At 48.0% G+C, this 17,406-nt stretch overlaps 1 protein-coding gene across 1 annotated transcript; it reads left to right on the top strand.

Annotated features, from left to right (window-relative positions):
- Window positions 1–74: 74 nt before the first annotated feature.
- SPRY4 (sprouty RTK signaling antagonist 4) lies at window positions 75–12,022 on the top strand. Its single transcript, XM_085074085.1, has 2 exons — window positions 75–242; window positions 9,349–12,022. Exon 2 carries the CDS (start codon window positions 9,395–9,397, stop codon window positions 10,286–10,288), a length of 894 nt encoding a protein of 297 aa, XP_084930211.1. The 5' UTR covers window positions 75–242; window positions 9,349–9,394; the 3' UTR covers window positions 10,289–12,022.
- Window positions 12,023–17,406: the final 5,384 nt, after the last annotated feature.

The raw sequence follows: 17,406 nt of genomic DNA, 5'->3' as shown, positions 1-17,406 counted from the left end.
GGCGGCCGCGCATGCGCAGGAGCGGCGGCTGCCCTCCCATTCATAAAATAGCCATTTTCCCAGGCAGGCAGGCAGGCAGGCGGGTGCAGCGCCGCGGCCGCCGCTGACAGCGCCGCGCTCGCAGGTCCTGCCCGCAGCTCCAGCCGCTCCTGCCAGCATTCTCCCAGGTCCGGCCCCCTCGTCCGCCTCGCATTTGGGATTAACTCGCCTATGGAGAGATGGTCTTAGCTGAATTATTGAAAGTAAGTACGAGATCGGTGCTTGCGAGCAATTGTTAAATGTTTTAAGTGGAAAAAGGCAAAGCCTGCTCCCCGAGGGAAAATCCTGCGCTCGTTCTAGATGTGTTCGGCTGCTCCTTACAGATCACTGATCATGAGCATATTTCTGGCTATGACTTTTCTAACAGTGATTAGCTATAATTATATACAGTGGAGAGCTGCCTGGTGCTTCCCAGCCTAAAGGAGACTTGGCGTTCTGGAGAAATATCCTGTTTCTTGCAGAATTTCCATTTGTGTCCCTGCGTCTCTGATTTATACCTCTTTTCTGCGTTCTCCCATCAACATCTGCATTTGCTGTACATATATGGCAGGCAGGTTTCAGCACACTTGGGTCGGGTTGGTTTGCAGGCTTTTACAGCAGAATAAAGGGCTTTTTTTCTGCTGATGGGATGTCTTCTCCTTCATCCCTTCTTCCTTCCCCAGAAAGGAGCCCAAATCCATGGTCACCTGGGCTGACAAGTCAGAATTGGGTATTTCTTGCTTTGGAATATGGGAATGGATTATCCGCATTTCCTCCCTTTTCCAAAGCCCTGTCTTGCGAGTGTCAAGTAGTTTTTAGCTGTCTCCATAATAGGACACTTCAGAAATCAGCCACTCGTGTGTCAGACCTTTCCTGCATGACCTTTGCTCTTCAACATTTTATTTCATACAAGTCTTTTTTCATTTTTTTTGGCCTCAGTGTCTTATTCCATCACTGTTCTCTTCCCTGTCTTGCTGTACACTTGTTTGAAATCTGGATGGATGCTGTATTTTAAAGGCTGGATGAGTAATAAAAATGTGTACCTGGAATAACTTCATCTAATATATGAAATATTTTATGTATGGAGGAAAAACCTGTGCTGAGTGCTCCTTTCTACCAACTGCGTAGCAAAGATAAGCCAGGATTTTATTTTCTGGTACCAGTCCTGGCGTCACAGGAGAAAGACAAGCCTAGAGACGACATGTTCTGAAAATTCATTATCAGGAGGGGAATGGAAAAAGCAGAAAGGGGCATATAAAAGGCACAAAGGTCTTGGAGGAAAGCAGGTCTGGGAATGCAGACCTTGGAAATGGCAGTGCAAAGGAATATCACGGGGGGGAAAAGGCTTCCCTCTTTTACCTCCAGTTACCAAGGCTCTGATTTCTTCATTTAAATCTTTTATAGCCCCAAGTTTTTCTTTAAAGGGTGAAGGAGAGAACGAAAGAGAAAAGGAAAAGCATCCCTGCTTTACCCAGAGTGGAAAAGGCACGTTCTAGATTCTTTGAAACTTCTCCAGCTGCTGCCTTTCCTCCATACCATGCCAAGGGGACAGTATGGCAAGGAATTGCTGTTTAATTGGGTGAAGAGAAACGCAGCTTTCCCAATATTAAAGCTTCCCCTCTCTGCCTTGATTTTGGGTTAAAGAATAAAGCTCCAATTTGTGCACGGAATCACAATGATCCCGATGACTGGCTTCCCCCTTCTCCATATAAAAATGAATGATAGCCGGAGGAGGGGTTGTTCTCAGTTATTGGAACCCCACTGGGGATGTCTCGTTGATAAATGTGCCCTTTTCCATGGGCTGCTGTGTTTTCCCTGGCTGGAAAGGACTCTATATCGGGATTTTAAAATTAAAAGGACCATTTCTGAGTACTGCAGTCCTTTTGAAATTCTCCATGAGGTATGTGCAGGGGAGAAATTATTTGTTCTCCTCCTGAAACGGCAAAACAAAAGCTGTTTTCCTGGAATCATGACTAATTCCCAAATCATACTGGGAAATGCAACATCGCAAAAAAGCAATTCCTACCACCCCCCCCCAAAAAAAAATCTCCTTTGAGACTTCGGTGAAATAAAATTCACATCCCTTACAACACTACAGCAATAATTAATAACCACTTCTGACAGTTTTCAAAAAATCACCCGTGAAAGAAAAAAAATTCATTCATCATGTTGCTATAAAACTTTCCAGATTCAGCCCAGTAGTAAAAACTGTGTTTTTATAGGCAAACAGTTGCACAAGTGGGTTTTTTTTATCCTTTTTAAATGCAATACAATGTATTTCCTCAAGGAAATCGAAAATCCTTCTAATATGGCCATCATTTCGTACCATTAGCTTAACAGATCATATCTGAGCTTAGTTTTCTGACCTTAAAATAAATGTTTTTGTCCAGTAAAAGGCTTTGACTGAGAAATTCAAGTCCCCAGAGATCTGAATGTTAGTGGGCCAAAATGTGCTTTATTCAGTCGCACCATAGGAACAGACTTTAGCTGGACAGAGACAGCTTCTTGGAAGTCTACAGGTCTCATTTCCCAGCTCCTGAATTTCCACGCTCTGGCAAGGATTTGGTGTCTCCTTTTAAAAATGGCAGGTTTCCCTAATAAGCTTTCTAATTTTTTTCCTCCCTTATTGCTTGTAGAGAAGATTCTAGCTGGCCTTGGCTAGACAAAGCTGCTAAGGAAGGGAACAAAAAGAATGAATGTCAATATTTTGTCAATATTAATACACATTTGAGGCGAAAAGAGCATTTTTTCCCTTTTTTGAAGTATTTACAGCTCGACTCGAAATCCAGACAACCTAACTCAGTCTTAATGAACTCCAACCTTATGAATTATACTTAATCCCACATTAAAAACATGTGCTTGCTGCGAGGTCTCCTTTAACTACCTCCGAGTGTTGTCTTCCTCATTAAAAGCTTTAATTGAACCCTTTAGCCTGCACAGGAGCAGCATGTCCCTTGTCACTGCTGGCAGGCCTGGACAGGAGGATGTCCTTAATCCCAAACAAAGGCGGTGGCAGAATTTGTTGCCTTATCTCCTCTGCTGAGCCTCGGGGAGCAAATCCTTTATTGATCACTTGGGTGATCAATAGGCAAGCCCTGTTCCCTCAGCATCCCTGTCCCCTCAGCATCTCTGATCCTCTCCTGTCCCCTCAGCATGCTGCCCTGCCCCAGGCTCAGGTGCAGCTCTGCCCAACGCTTTCAGAGGAGCTTTTTAACCAAGCCACCAGAGGAGCCAGACTGGTCGTGACAGATCTGATTTTGCACCAGTTCCCATCGATTCTGAGCTGTGTTGACTTGCACAGGCCCTGAAATGTGTCTGCCCACCCTTGGCATGACACTGCTGCGAAGTGTATTGCTTTCAATTATGATAATTTCTTGTATTAAGACTAAATATTCTATTGCTTTTCTTGTTTTCTTCCTCTTGCACTGTATTTTTGGAAATCCATGTGTCCCATGCAGCAAAGAAAATAAACCAATTTCTGCAGTGCATTTACTGCAACTCTTGCTGCTTCTCTGTCAGTGTTAATGAGTGACTTTCACAACTCTTCCAGACACTAATTCAGCTTTTGCATTGATAATGGAGTCAGAGGAGGCTTTATTCTGTTTAGGGTGTGTTGGACTGCATGATCCTAAAGGTCTTTTCCAGCCTCAGCAATTCTATGATAAGAAGGTGGCTTGTTGCTCACCAGTACTGTCCATGTGCCCAAGAGCACTATAACCATTTTGATTTGATTGATTGATTGATTGATTGATAGATATAGATAGATAGATAGATGATATAGATATAGATGTGTATATATATATATATAGTATGTATAGATACAGATAGATAGAGAGGAAGGAAGGAAGGAAGGAAGGAAGGAAGGAAGGAAGGAAGGAAGGAAGGAAGGAAGGAAGGAAGGAAGGAAGGAAGGAAGGAAGGAAGGAAGGAAGGAAGGAAGGAAGGAAGGGAGAGAAGATAGATAGATATAGATAGATAGATAGACAGACAGATATAGATAGATGGTAGATAGATAGATGATAGATAGATAGATAGATAGATAGATAGATAGATAGATATAGATAATAGATATGATGTTCCTGGAGGTGGCCCAGCAGCTCCCTGATGTCACAGGGCACAGTCCAGGCTCCAGAAAGGAGCCACCAGTGGTGTCACAGGACATGGAGAGGACAATCCAGTGCCACCAACCCCAAGGAAATCTGGGTTTGCTGAGGCAAACAGCTCTTCCTGCCACTGGTGCTGTCAGACACAACAGAAGGGACAGGCTGCTCATGAGGTGTAATTAAGGTGTAATTAATTAGAAGGAGATAAAGTGGCGCCTGATCTGATGCATACAGCTGACGAAGGACAGAACTGGAAGATTTGTTGTCCAACTCTACTCTGGAAATGAAGATATTAGAACCTTATTATTCCAAAAATTGTTCTGAAGACTTTATTGAGAACAAGCTTTCCTGGGGCTTTAAATGAATTTCTCATGGAATTGCCTACAAGGATGTAGCTTTCTCTAAAATCATATAGGCAAATCCAAAATCCTATTAAAACATAAAATGCCTTTTGTTTTAATTTCATCTGATTTCAAAATCCTACAAAACTTTTGTGTCTGAAATGATACCAAAACACTTTACAATAACAGTTGGTTTCCTACAACTTTAGGACTCGTAATTACCCAGTACAACAGTAATTTTAAATTGGCCATATCTTGATGAAGAGATGGAGCAAACACTGCAACACGTGTATGAACTTGACTTTTGAGTCCAATTTTACTCCCTTGAAAGGAAGTATATTTTGACTTGAAAATTGTATGTGGTGAGTGACTGTACAGTCATGGGGGAAGAGAATTTTTTCTCTACATGGGAGTTTGTTGACATGACTGCCTTGAAAAGAACTTCATTGTTTTCCTCTAAAGAATGAAAAATTCCCATTGTAAGAAGGGAGTGAATTTTTCTTCCTGTTGTCTGCTTTAAGAAAATTATCTGTACAGTTGCAGCCAGTGAATTTGTGCCTGTGTTAATGCTATAATATATCTGTAATTACCAATGATCAAAAATTAATTAATTTTTTGTGCTGTATGGCTTTTTTTCCTCAATTGAAATGCAATTTACAGTCAGGATTAGTGCACTGGACAACAAAGGCACTGCCTCCAGTTTTGTAGCTTTTGCAAAGTTATGGTGCTTGAGTATCTTAAATCTCCTATTCTACTTTATTATCCCTTCTTCTATTTTTTAATCAACAGTTTACTTCAGATGACACATCTTGTTGCATTCAATCTGTTCTATTTGAGAGATTAATTCAATATCTTCAAGCAACACCCAACTGCCTTTGCCATCCTGAGCTGCAGTCCTTCCTCAGAGCCCCAGGAGCAGAAATGTGGGGTCACTGACCCCCTGAACCCCTCCTTGCTCCCCAGGAGCAGAAATGTGGGGCCACTGACCCCCTGAACCCCTCCTTGCTCCCCTGCACAGCCCTTCAGAGCCACTGGGAGAGCCCCAAGCTTACACCCCTCAGCTCTTGGCCCCTTTCAAGGTCTGAAGTTCTGCCAGGTCACCCCAAACATTCATTTTGGTTTGGGATCTGGCTGGGATAAGCTTTATAAATTCAGTTTATAAGATACCTTATTAACTGCTGCTCAAGGCAATGTTCTCCTTGCCAGCAAACACTCCACATCTGTGGTGGTTGCTGGTGGGGAGGTGAAGCAAATGCTGTGCTGCTCCTGGGTACACATCAGCCAGAAAAGCTCAAGTTATGATGTCTTGGAGGATCCTCCAGGGATGTCACAAGGACCCATCAGGTATCCAGACAGGCACATCTCAGCCTGTGACACTCACAGGAGCACTCTGGCATCTTGGTTTCCTTCTGCTCCACCACAAATCCTTCACCTGAGAACATGACTGGATTCCTCTTTGCTAGGACAGGTGGAACCTCCACAGCTGCCCAGGGCTTTTTCTGAAACCTCCCCTGGCATGGCTCACAGCCCTGGAGCACAGAGAGCTGAGGGAAAGGTGCTCCCAGACAAAAAGTGGAGCAACCACACCATGAAATATTGCCACTGCTGTCATTTGGGCAGATCCAGGGGAGAAGAGCCTCCTGGCAGGATGAGCAGCCCCCAGCTCACTCTGAGTTCAGCACTCGAGGTGTTTGACCTGGATCTGTCACCAGTGATCTCACTGCACTGCTGGAACCTCTGGTGACAAGGCCAGCAGCAGCAATGTAGTCGTGGTCCTTGGAAAATTCCATAAATGTCAGAAATATTTGTCTGTTAAGAGTAGCTTGGAAGGAGAGAGCAGTTAGCTGTGGAAACCCTCTGCTCAGGGGAGAGAGGGCAGGGTGGAAGCTGAAGGACCATGTGTCCAGCACCAAAACCTGCCAGGGTGCAGATTTGTGGTGGTTTAATGGTGATCTTGAGCCAGAGAGACATTTGGGTCTTTGGGTCTTGAGAGCTGGGTCTTGTTTGGCTGTTTTCCCTCCAGAGGTTTTATCCAAATAGATCCTGTGCCCAGATAGCTGCAGGGTGTTTGAGTTCACTGTGTCAAGCTTCCCCTTCCCCTCTTCCTCAGAAATAGTTTGTGTATTAAAAAGAGAATTTAAAATATTATTACAGCCAAAAAAGAGGAAGAAAAACTTCTACCATTAACTCTCCTGAAGTGGGGTGTTTAGTCCAGGGTCCATCTCCTTTCTGTGGTAATTAACTCGGAAATCTTGATTAGCATTATCTCAGATAAGCCATCTTTAACATGCATATGGCCACGTCTGTGCACAGGGGTGCTTTAGGAGTGGCTTGGCTCTAATCCTCCCCCAAATTAATCTGGTGGCACCACTTCCATGTGGTGGCATCGCTGGCCTCGGACCATGGCAGGCTGGGTCACTAGAGAGTTAATGTGAAGCCTAAATGCCACCTCCAGAGTGCCACCAGAACACCCTGGATGTGCCACGCTGGGGACAGGCAGCACCAGCTCACTGCCCAAGCGACTGACAAATATTTCTGCTCCACACGGTGCTGGCATCATGGGGCACCTTAAAATAGATGGTGCTCCGTGGATCCAGTGGGAATCTGGTGAATGGAGCAGATTCCTGAGAGCTGGCAGTGTGTGGGAGTGAGCAGAGAGCCCTGGAGAGGCCACGACAGCAGTGCTGAGGAGGAGCAGCCAGGCTGCAGCGCTGCCACCATTTCCTCCTGCCACCTTCCATCTAAGATCAGCTCTGCTGCACTTACTCTTGGCAACCAAAACAGCTGCATCTCTCTCCTTAAAAAAAAAAAAAAAAAAAACAACCAAACCCAAAAAAACCCAGTGGAATCAAAGTCTCCCTGCAAATGTAACACGTAGCCGATACAGAACTGATGATTTTGCTAAACTCTGACTTGCAGCAAATACTTTTTATATCATGACACTGGATGCTGATGCACAAAAGGAAATCAAGTTCTTTTCCCTCTGCACGCCCCATAGTTGTCAGAATCATTGCTTCTCTTTGTTTTTTACATACAGCAACTAGGAATAGATGCTTTATAAACTCCCTTGTTCCTCCAGTCAGGATGTCAACGAACTATGAATAATGAAATAAAAAAAAAAAAAAATCCAAATGAACGGCTAAAACCCAGCAGAGAATTTTAACTGGGGAAGAGAGGCAGCATCAGGGCTGCATGACAATAATCATCCTTACTGCTAATAAAGCATTTCTTCCTGCTGGTGTGGTGCAGGGGACAAAGGGAGCCCAGCAGGCTGGCCGCAGTGCCGGACCCGGCATGTGCCGTGCTGCCCACGCGCTGCTGCCCAGCCTCAGCCCTCCTCCCTCCCACTGACCCCGGCACAACTGGCACCTCTCCAGCCCCAAATGCCAAGTGATCCATCAAAGCAGCCATGTACAAATAGAAGAGTGGGCTCTGGTGGCATTTTTCTGGGGGTATAAATGGGCTTCCCTTTCTCCTTCCAAAAAAGTGGAATTAGTTCCTGCTCCGATTTTTGAGGTGTTGTGTTAATTTTAGGGGGACTAGCTCTTGCAGAAGTGCACACACATCTGCACACATACACATTTCTCATGCATTACTTGGTTGTAGTTGGATGTGGTTTTTTCCTGACTTTTTCCCACTGCTGTGGTACTAAAAACCATAGATTCACAGCATCATTTAGGTTGGGAAAGACCTTTAGGATCATCGAGTCCAGCTGTTAAACCAGCGCTGCCAAGTCCAAATCTTTCACGCTGTTGGAGAAGGTTAATTTGTTTGTTGAACACAAACAACTGGCAGTGCCTTAAGCTGTTCACTGCTTCCTTTTTCTTGATACCAGCAGCTTTTCCCCTCCTGCCACTGAAGCTTTACTTACCCCTTCTTTCAACTGATCTCCAGCATTATATTATTTATGAATAAAGGTCACCCCGTGAGGAAATGGCACATCTACTAGAAAACAATGTGCACTTTCTAAATTTGAACCGAGTCGTTTCCGTTCTTTGATTTAAGTTTAGTTACTTCCTGTGGTTTCTTGTCCTACGCCACTGCTGAATCTTTGGATTGACTCCAGGATAAATTGCACTCTTTCAATGAAATTAGAAACTGCGGCAGTGACGGCTCAGCCAGAGCGGCTGGTAAACAGCACTTCAGCTAAATATTAGTGCACTTAGTGAGCTGCACAAGTGTCTCATTACCTGGGGGAGGTGATGGATGAGCCGTGTGGGTGCTCTCCTGGAGCTGCACCCTTGCCTCCCACCCTGCTCTGCCCCCAGACAAGGTGCTGAGCCAGCACTGCCACCTCCCACGGAGGGATAAAGGAAACTTTGGGAGCAGTGGCTCCCGATGGACAGGGGACACTTCCTCACCAAAACCAAGCCATCCTCCCCCAGGCAGACCCTCGGTTAGCAAGGACAGGTGCTCAGCCCCGAGCACCTTTGCACCAGGCCAATGCTTCCTCAAGCCACAGTACTGATTCAGGTTTTTTAGGGATCAGGGTCAACTGGGGAAAACCTCCAAAGTTTAAAGAAGTCATTTAGGCAGTTTGCTGACAAAACCACATGTGACTATGCAATAGCAACCCCAAAATGTGCTTTCCCTCAGTGAAAGCCATGAGTGGGCTCTGCAGGAGCCTGCAGTGACCACAGCCCTCCCAGGGCTGGGGGAGCTGTAGATGGCCAAGGTCAGGGAGAGGAACAGGGCAGCAGAGGAAGAGTGAGGCACTTTATACCGAGTGCTCTGCCTCCCCTGGACACAACTTTACCTTGCAAGACCTTCAGCAAAATAACCAACCTCAGTAAAGAGCCCTGTTGGGCTGGGCTTGCAGGATACCCCAATAACCATGAACTCTTTCTCTCCCCCCACCCCTCTTCTTTCTCCTTGCCTTCCCCCAGGACACTTAAGCACAGATTCTGCCCCAGTAGTCAGACTGCTTTCTCCATGGAGCCCCGGATTGCCCACAACATCACCGTTGTCCCCAACTCTGTGATGGTGCAGCCCTTGCTGGACAGTCGGATCCCCTACGGGCGGCTGCAGCACCCGCTCACCATCCTGCCCATCGACCAGATGAAGACCACCCACATCGAGAACGACTACACCGACAACCCCAGCGCCTCGCAGCCGCCGGCCCAGAAGCGTCCCCGCGCCCCCCATGAGCCGGGCTTGGCCGGCCAGCAGCCCCAGCGCTGCGACCAGGATGTCACCCACCCCTGGATCTCCTTCAGCGGGCGCCCCAGCTCCATCAGCAGCAGCAGCAGCACCTCCTCAGACCAAAGGCTCCTGGACCACATGGCCCCGGTGCCCGTGGCGGAGCAATCCTCCCCCCGCGCCGTCCGCATCCAGCCCAAGGTGATCAACTGCAAACCCCTGGAGCTGAAGGGCGCCGTGTCCCAGGAGCTGGACAAGCACTTCCTGCTGTGCGAGGCCTGCGGGAAATGCAAGTGCAAGGAGTGCTCCCTGCCCAGGACTCTGCCGTCGTGCTGGGTGTGCAACCAGGAGTGTCTGTGCTCGGCGCAGAACCTGGTCAACTACTCCACCTGCATGTGCCTCGTCAAGGGCGTCTTCTACCACTGCACCAACGAGGACGACGAGGGCACTTGTGCCGACCACCCCTGCTCCTGCTCCCACTCCAACTGCTGCGCCCGCTGGTCCTTCATGAGCGCCCTGTCCCTGGTGCTGCCCTGCCTGCTCTGCTACCTGCCCGCCACCGGCTGCGTCAAGCTGTCCCAGAGATGCTACGACCGCGTGAGCCGGCCCGGCTGCAGGTGCAAAAACACAAACAGTGTCATTTGCAAGGCATTGCCCGAGAGCAAAGGGCCAGAGAAGCCCTTTTAGTGGTTTGGGAGGATGGAGTGGGAGGATGCTCTGCGGAGCAGGGTGGTGTTGGCTCTTTTTAATAACCTGTGTTCTGAGGAGAGCGTTAGCCTCTCGCCTTCAGAGAAAGCAGAAGCAACTGTTTCCACAAACTGAAGCACTTTGGGTTATTCAGGGTTTTTGGAACTGGTCGCAATTTAAATAGATGGGGCCAAAGGAGGAATGTTAATAATGCAGAGTGAAGGCTGCAAACTGATGTACATCATGAAGTACAGCTGCTGGAAAACTCCCGGCTTGGACAGACAGACAGCTGCTCACCAGGCCTGCACACCACAGGAACCATTAACTGCTCGCTTGGCAGGCACAGCCTCACAACCAATCCCCATTCCCAGCTGCAAAAATCTGCTTTGAATTCAGATTCGGGGCAGGCTGCTTGTTTCCTCTCTCCTTCCAAACCCCGACTCGCTCCCAGCAGCCTGTTGAAGGCGAGGGGGGAACTCCCTGCACCCTCCTTCCCTCCTGCACACCACTGCAAGGGCTGGTTGCACACAAAGAACGTGTTTCTCGAAAGCTTTCTGTGTCCCTCAAAGAGTTTTGAACCAGAAGCGAAGCTACATTTCATTTGTGGAAGGCTCTTTTGCCCTCGGGGCACATCCCACCCATCCCCACCGGTTTGGACCTTCTTTCTGAAGCAAGATGGCAGCAGGGCTGCTCCTCCCAGGAGGAATTGCAGCAGGATGTGTTCAGGCAGTTGTATCAACACCGGGTCCTCCTGCCTGTAAGCTGATCCACAGCATCAGGTTTCACTCAATGGAATATGAATTTTCCATCAACAGAGCAGCCCTGCTCCAGGAGGATGTTGGCTGATCCTGCTTCCCCCAGGCCGCTCTCGCTTCCCTGGCGGAGCAGAGGGGATTTAACTCACGCCACAAAGCGGGGATGGGAGGGGTTTGTTCCTCTAAACCTCTGAAGCTCTGCTGAGAAGTCTCACAAACCTAAGTGTACGATGCACATAGGTGTGTTTTTCTAGGGATCTCAATCCAGTACCTCCTCTCCTGGAACAAGCTCTTCTCTGCTCATTAAATATTAAGATTTGTTTTTGTCTCGGGGGTGAATGGCATTTGCTTGAAGTACAGCCCATTCCCCCCGACCCTATTGCTGCTGTTGGACTTTTGCCTCTTCTGTACAAAAGTGTCTTTTTAAATGTAAAGAATGCTTTTAATGTTTATTTTAGTGTTAACACACACTAGGGAAAGCCAGGGGAAGGAAGAGAGCGCAGTTAACGAAGGTGCCCATGGTTTTCAGCACGCAAATATTGGCTCTGTCTGTGAACTCATCCTAGGGCTGGTTCTGCCTTCCCTAAGGATGCTGTGACCCCTCTCTCTTGACAACTACAAGGTGCTAAACAAGAATCTTGGTCCAAACATGCAACACTCTAATGAGTAGGTAGGTACTTGTTGCATGCAGAAAACTGACCTGGTCTCTCTTTGTGTTTTTAATTAGAGGAGATTTCCTCAGTAAATGCACAGCAGTGACAGTGAAATGTCATCTCTAATTAGATAAGCAATAGGCAGAGCTCATGTAGCATTTCCAGGAATCCCACTGGCCTGGCTGTGACACAGCTGCTGGGTAGGGGTTGGCAGGAGCATCCTGAAGGGACTCTGGTGTCTTTGGGTTTCAGAATTCAGCTCACCTGGATGACTTGGGGTTTAGCTCAGTTGAATCGTAGATATTTATTGAATGGGGGAGTTAAAAGCTACATTTCCTAGCTTGTACATGCTGAATCAGAGAAAAAAAAGGATATAATGTCTGTTACCAGACACCAGTTCCTGTAGGGTAGCCTCGTGTTAACTGTATGTGGACACCAGGAAGCAGGTGGGGATCCAGAGCTGTATTTATTATCTTGCACAAATTGGAGAGGAAAAGATAAAAGGAAAACCAACCCCAGACTAGCTGAACTGTTGCTTGAATGTATAAGATATTGTATTTAATAAGAGAAATCATTTTCCTAAGACACAAGCAAGCTAGAAAAGGCAGCAGGAGGGGAATTTACCTGCTGCTCTCCTCTGTTGGGACCACACGTGTCCAAATGTTCTCCACCCACGGCTGTTTTGCCTTTTTGACCCTCTGTCCCTGGATATTCCTGGGGAATCTGTGCTGAAAGTGCACCCTGGCAGAGCCCATGTTGGCTGCATGGTGAGCAAAGGCAGTGCTGGAGTGGTCGCCACTGTGCCAATCTACACTCATGTACATAATCCCAGCAACCCCAGGTGGATTTCCTCCCACTGTACATAGCTGTAAACTATTTCTCCGTTGGTTTGGTTGAATCTCGAAGCCCCTGAGGCGCTGCTGGAGCCTGTCAAGCGTTGTGGATGTGTTTGAGCAGTGGTCAGTGTAGCAGTGACCCTCCCTCCCTGGGCAGGAATGGCTGAGCCCTGGGCAAGGGCTGGGTTTGTCCCCAGCCAGGGCTCTGCTGGTGGCTCCTGTCAGTAATGTCGTTATTCCCTTTCCTCCCCACCCAACAATCCCATGCCCCATTCCCTTTGAAGGTACTTGGCTCTCCTGCCACCCCGGAGGTGTGCCACGGGCACAGTGCTGTGTCACCACATCCCAGCCACAGCTCTGCCCTCCTGCCACCCTCACACCCCCTGCTAACGAGGGGACAGCTGCTAACGAGCACAGAGCTCCCCACGGGGATGGCCATGGGGGCAGCAGGGCAGGGCAGCTCCTCCTGGCACAGGTGCCATGCTCTGGAGGAGGAGGAGGAGGATGCTAATTGCTGCAGCTCTGCTAATTGCTGCAGCAGGTTCGTGTGCCCTCTGCCCCACACAACAGCCCAGAAAGCAAGCAGGGGGGAGCTGAGGGTGCTGGCAATGCCACACCACATCCCCAGGGTGACCCCAAACAGACAAACACACCCCCTGTGCCAGTGCCCGCCGGGTGCCAGGAGCAGATCCCAAACTGGTGCTCCCTGGGCACCAGCTTTGCCACCCCAAGAGCCCTCACCCTTCCCCAGCACTGGGTGTTCCCTTCCCCTCCCACCCTCGGACACGCTGAGGAATATTTGCCCCTTCTCCCCTTCCCACCCCCTCACATGTACACCCTGAAAAGTTACCACAGAAGGTTTTTTTCTTTGTATAGAATATTTATTTTGAAGCTCTATTTTAATAGTATTTATTTTAGAAAGTCTACTATTGTAAGAGTTCTTCTGTTTGTGAAGAAAAACAAGTACTGATGAATGTACTGATCTAGAAATTATATATATATATATAAATATATATTGTTAAATATATAAACGGCTGTTGTGGTTCTTTAAAAAAAAGAGAGGAAAGTTTATAGCAATTATTCTAAAAATACGAGCAGAGAGTAGCCCAGAGTTGGTTATTTGATGCTCTCCAGCCCTGCCAAGGAGCTCAGGGTGATGCTGGGGTTGCTCTGCACGTCAGGAGCTCATCAATTAATTATCCCTCAAATCACCTGCAGTGGGAAGGAGCAGCTCCCCAGTGAGAACAGCCTGCTCTGTCCACTTGTAGGAGCAAACCTCTCCTTCCTCCACCTCTCAGATATGCCAGCCTGGAAGTCAGGCTGCTCCTTCCGTGGGGCTCAGCGCTCAGTGTGACAATGGGATCGACGTTAAATTGCCAACCCCAAAGTCAGCAGCTCAGCACACAGGGGTTGTTCTGACCCCACAGAGCCTCCCTCGACCTTCCAGACCCAATTCCTGCTCTCCTGCTTCCCCTTTCCAGGAGCAGAGCTGTGCTGGAGCCCTGGGGGGGTGCAGAGCATCCTCCAGCCCAGCCAGCTCACCCCAAGGCTCCCCCAGACATGGGGCAGCCAGAACTCTCCCACCTCCTCAGAAAAGGACAAAAAGCTGTCCAGGACCATCTCCCCGAGTCCCTGCTCCCCCTGCCCAGCCCCTCAGCCACATCCTGGGGCTCCCACCCAGCAGCACCCACCCCCCTTCCTGCCCCCAGCTCCTCGTGTGTCACCAGCATCACCCCGGGCTGCTAAAAATACAGGATCCGGGTTATTTTTCACCATTCCTGTTATTTATTTGCACACACTGTGGAGCTGTGACTCACTGGAAGCCGTGCCATGTTTTGTGTCATCACAGAGGTAACCCGAGTGTGTTACCTGGCCTGAAATAATATTATTGAAACAATAATGTTGAATTAGTCACTGGATCAGATAAAGGGACAATAACTACACTGTGCAGATCACAACATCTGATGCCAAAAAATTTGCAATAAGGAAAAGATACTGAATTTGTTATGCTGGTGGTGGTTTTTCTTTTTTTTTTTTTTAAACAAACAGGCTGAGCCAGGATGTATAAATTTAAATCAGAGTTTGGCAACACCAGCTGATGTCTTGCACATAAAGCTTTAAAAATACCAACACGACATTCATGTCTCTCTGCTGGAAGCAAACCAGAGCACTCTGTTAGATTTGAGTAGTAGATGTTAAAGTAATATTTTTTTTAATCTATCAGAATTATCAGCTTTTTTTAAACCAGTTTTTACACCATTTTCAGTAATTGACCCTCAAAGGAAACCAACTCCAACTCCACAAGCAACGATTATAGAATGGCAAAGAGATGCACAGAGTGAAGAGTACAACAGACTTCCCAGGTCCCAGAGCAAGCCCAGCTCTTGGATATCAGACCTGAAAGGGAATTTCTGGTCAATCAAAGCATCAAAAATACCCGAAATCAATGTATTAATTCTGAGAGAATGGGCTGAAATTTACAGAAATTATGACCTTACAGAAGTGAATGACCTGACCAAGCAGGTTGCATCCCTTGCTCCCTTCCAACCCAAACCATTCTGGGATTCTATGTAATGAGATTAAAACCTGATTTTTAATTCCCTTTAAAACTATTTTTCTAAAATACATACTTGATAAAATGATGAGATTCTCCCAAAGGTTTAAGAAACACCCTGGATGAGATGTGAGGTTTGTCAGCACTGCCAGCAATGGGAGGAGGGGATGGGGAGAGCAAACACTGTTGGGCAGCAGTTGCACCCACCCTTGAAGGCAAACACTGTGATAATACAGCTTCACATGAAAAACAAATTTTAAAGCAATTCAAATAAAATAAACCCTAACTTCTCCTCCCCTGGCAGCTCTGAGGTGGGTGTTTTGGCCAGGGAGCAGCACACATTCCTCCCTGCCGAGAGCAGAGCCAGGGGAACAATGGGTTTGGAGTGATGCAGGAGAGCAGCAGTGCTCACTGCAGAGCAGGGCTGGCTGCAGCACCTTGCCCTGGGGCCCAGCAGGATGAGACCCCCAGGCACATGCTGCACAGGTGCACAAATGGGATTATTTGGTGTCAGAGTGGGATCTTTTGGTGTCCTTCAGCGAGAACCTCTGCTGTGTTTACATGGAAACTGGATAAGGGATTCAAGGACTGGTCTGTCTTTAACAACAACAACCAAAAAAAAAAGGTTATTAAAAGTTATCAAATCATGCTGGTGATTGAGAAGCTTTGCTTTTCTCCCTTGGGTTTGCAGGGTGCTGCTGGGTGAGCATGGCAAGGAGAGGCTGCAGCACAAGAGAGCTGCTCTGCTCCCCCACAGGCATCTCCAGTAATGAACAATGGGAATAATGGTTCTCACTGGGATTGGGGCTGTGGGAATGGGGTGATTGTGGCTGAAGCAGCAGGGAGAGCCCCATTGCCCAGCCAGACCCAGAGCTGGCTCCTCACAGGGCTCCAGAGCAGCTCACAGCACCAGGGAGCAGGTTTGGCCTCTTTGTGAGCAGCAGACAAATGGCCAGGACAGAGATAAATTGCCTTTGCACTTTGTGTCACTTCCTACCCATAACAGCCTCCCGTGGGAGCACTGAACCCCTGGGCTCCTGCTGAGGGCTGTAAAACTTCAGGGATGTCCTCAAGGAGCTGGGAATGACCACAGCCCCTCACAGGGGTTTCCCACACAGGACAAATTTCCTTCCCAGGCTGCAGAGGTCAAGGCAAAGCCTTTCTGCAGAGTCTCAGCCCTCCTCTTGCAGCCTCACAGCCTCACCAGAACTGGGACAGAGCCACCCCAAAAACACCCCAGAGCTGGGTCAGACAGCAGGTTTTGAGGCACAAGAGGGGTGAAGGAGCTCCACAGAGGTTTCTGGCCATGCCCAGGCCAGCAGAACCCACCACAGCCCTGGATAACCAACTGGGACACTGCTGCAGAAAGTGAGAAAATGGCAAATAAAAAACAACCAGCAAGCTGCAGCCAAAGGTGTGACTGCGGGAGATATTCTTCAAAAGATGGCTTTAAAAATTAATAAATTAAAATAACAAACCACAGACCTCTGGGTTTCCCTGGTGTAAGTAGCTGCATTTATTTCATGTGGGTTCAGCAGCCCCCCAGCAGCAGCCTGGGCTGGATGAGGGCTCAGGACCCAGAGTTCAACCCCAGCACAGCCTGTTAAACCCACAAAAGAGCCAAGAACCAGCCAGGATCTCAGGTTTCTAAGGTTTCTGTTCCTTGCCATGCTAATCTCAGCCAGCAGTGGGACTGGGCAGGGCAAGCATCCCCCAGCACCTCCTGCTCCCTTCCCAGGCCAGCTGGGCTCTGCAAACCCAAGCAAGCTTTGTGCTCTAGAGCATGAAAGCACAGGAATTTCTCCATAAAAAGCCTAAAAAATTTACTCTTCAGTATTCCTGAACAGAGGGCAGACAGAGCCATGTACTCCCCATTAGCACCACACCACTGCAGCTTCCATTGACGTTTTCCTGCCCTTACAACAGGGAATAAATAGAAGTTTCTGCATGAAGAAACTCTTATGAATAAATCATCCAGCCCCGTTCTGCTCAGAGGCAGGTATGTTTGTGATTATGATGCCATTATGTAACTGGGTGTTCCTAATCAGAAACACGATATTCTCGGAGCACAAAACTGGGACGTTCTGCACCACATCCCTTGGCTCCAGGTACGGCTCTGGAGCCTCCAGCCACGTGTGGAGCAGCAAAATCCTCCACCCAGAAATGCCCTGCTCGGAGCTGGCAAGGAAATGCTTCGTGTTGTCCCTTCAGGGAAGTTGCCTCGCCCAAAGAAATGCTAAAGAATGAACAAATTAATGAAAACTCCATCCTTGTTGGTATTTACCAGGACTGGTGCACGGCCAGTGGGATTGGGTTGGTG

The sequence above is a fragment of the Lichenostomus cassidix genome, chromosome 13 (assembly GCF_008360975.1).
Source record: "Lichenostomus cassidix isolate B80296 chromosome 13, HeHo_3.0, whole genome shotgun sequence".
Lineage (NCBI taxonomy): Eukaryota > Metazoa > Chordata > Aves > Passeriformes > Meliphagidae > Lichenostomus > Lichenostomus cassidix.
This window is presented reverse-complemented; position numbering and strand designations above follow the sequence as displayed.

Coding starts and splice junctions, on each gene's coding strand:
- SPRY4 (XM_085074085.1), top strand. CDS start 9,395: ATGGAGCCCCGGATTGCCCACAACATCACCGTTGTCCCCAACTCTGTG.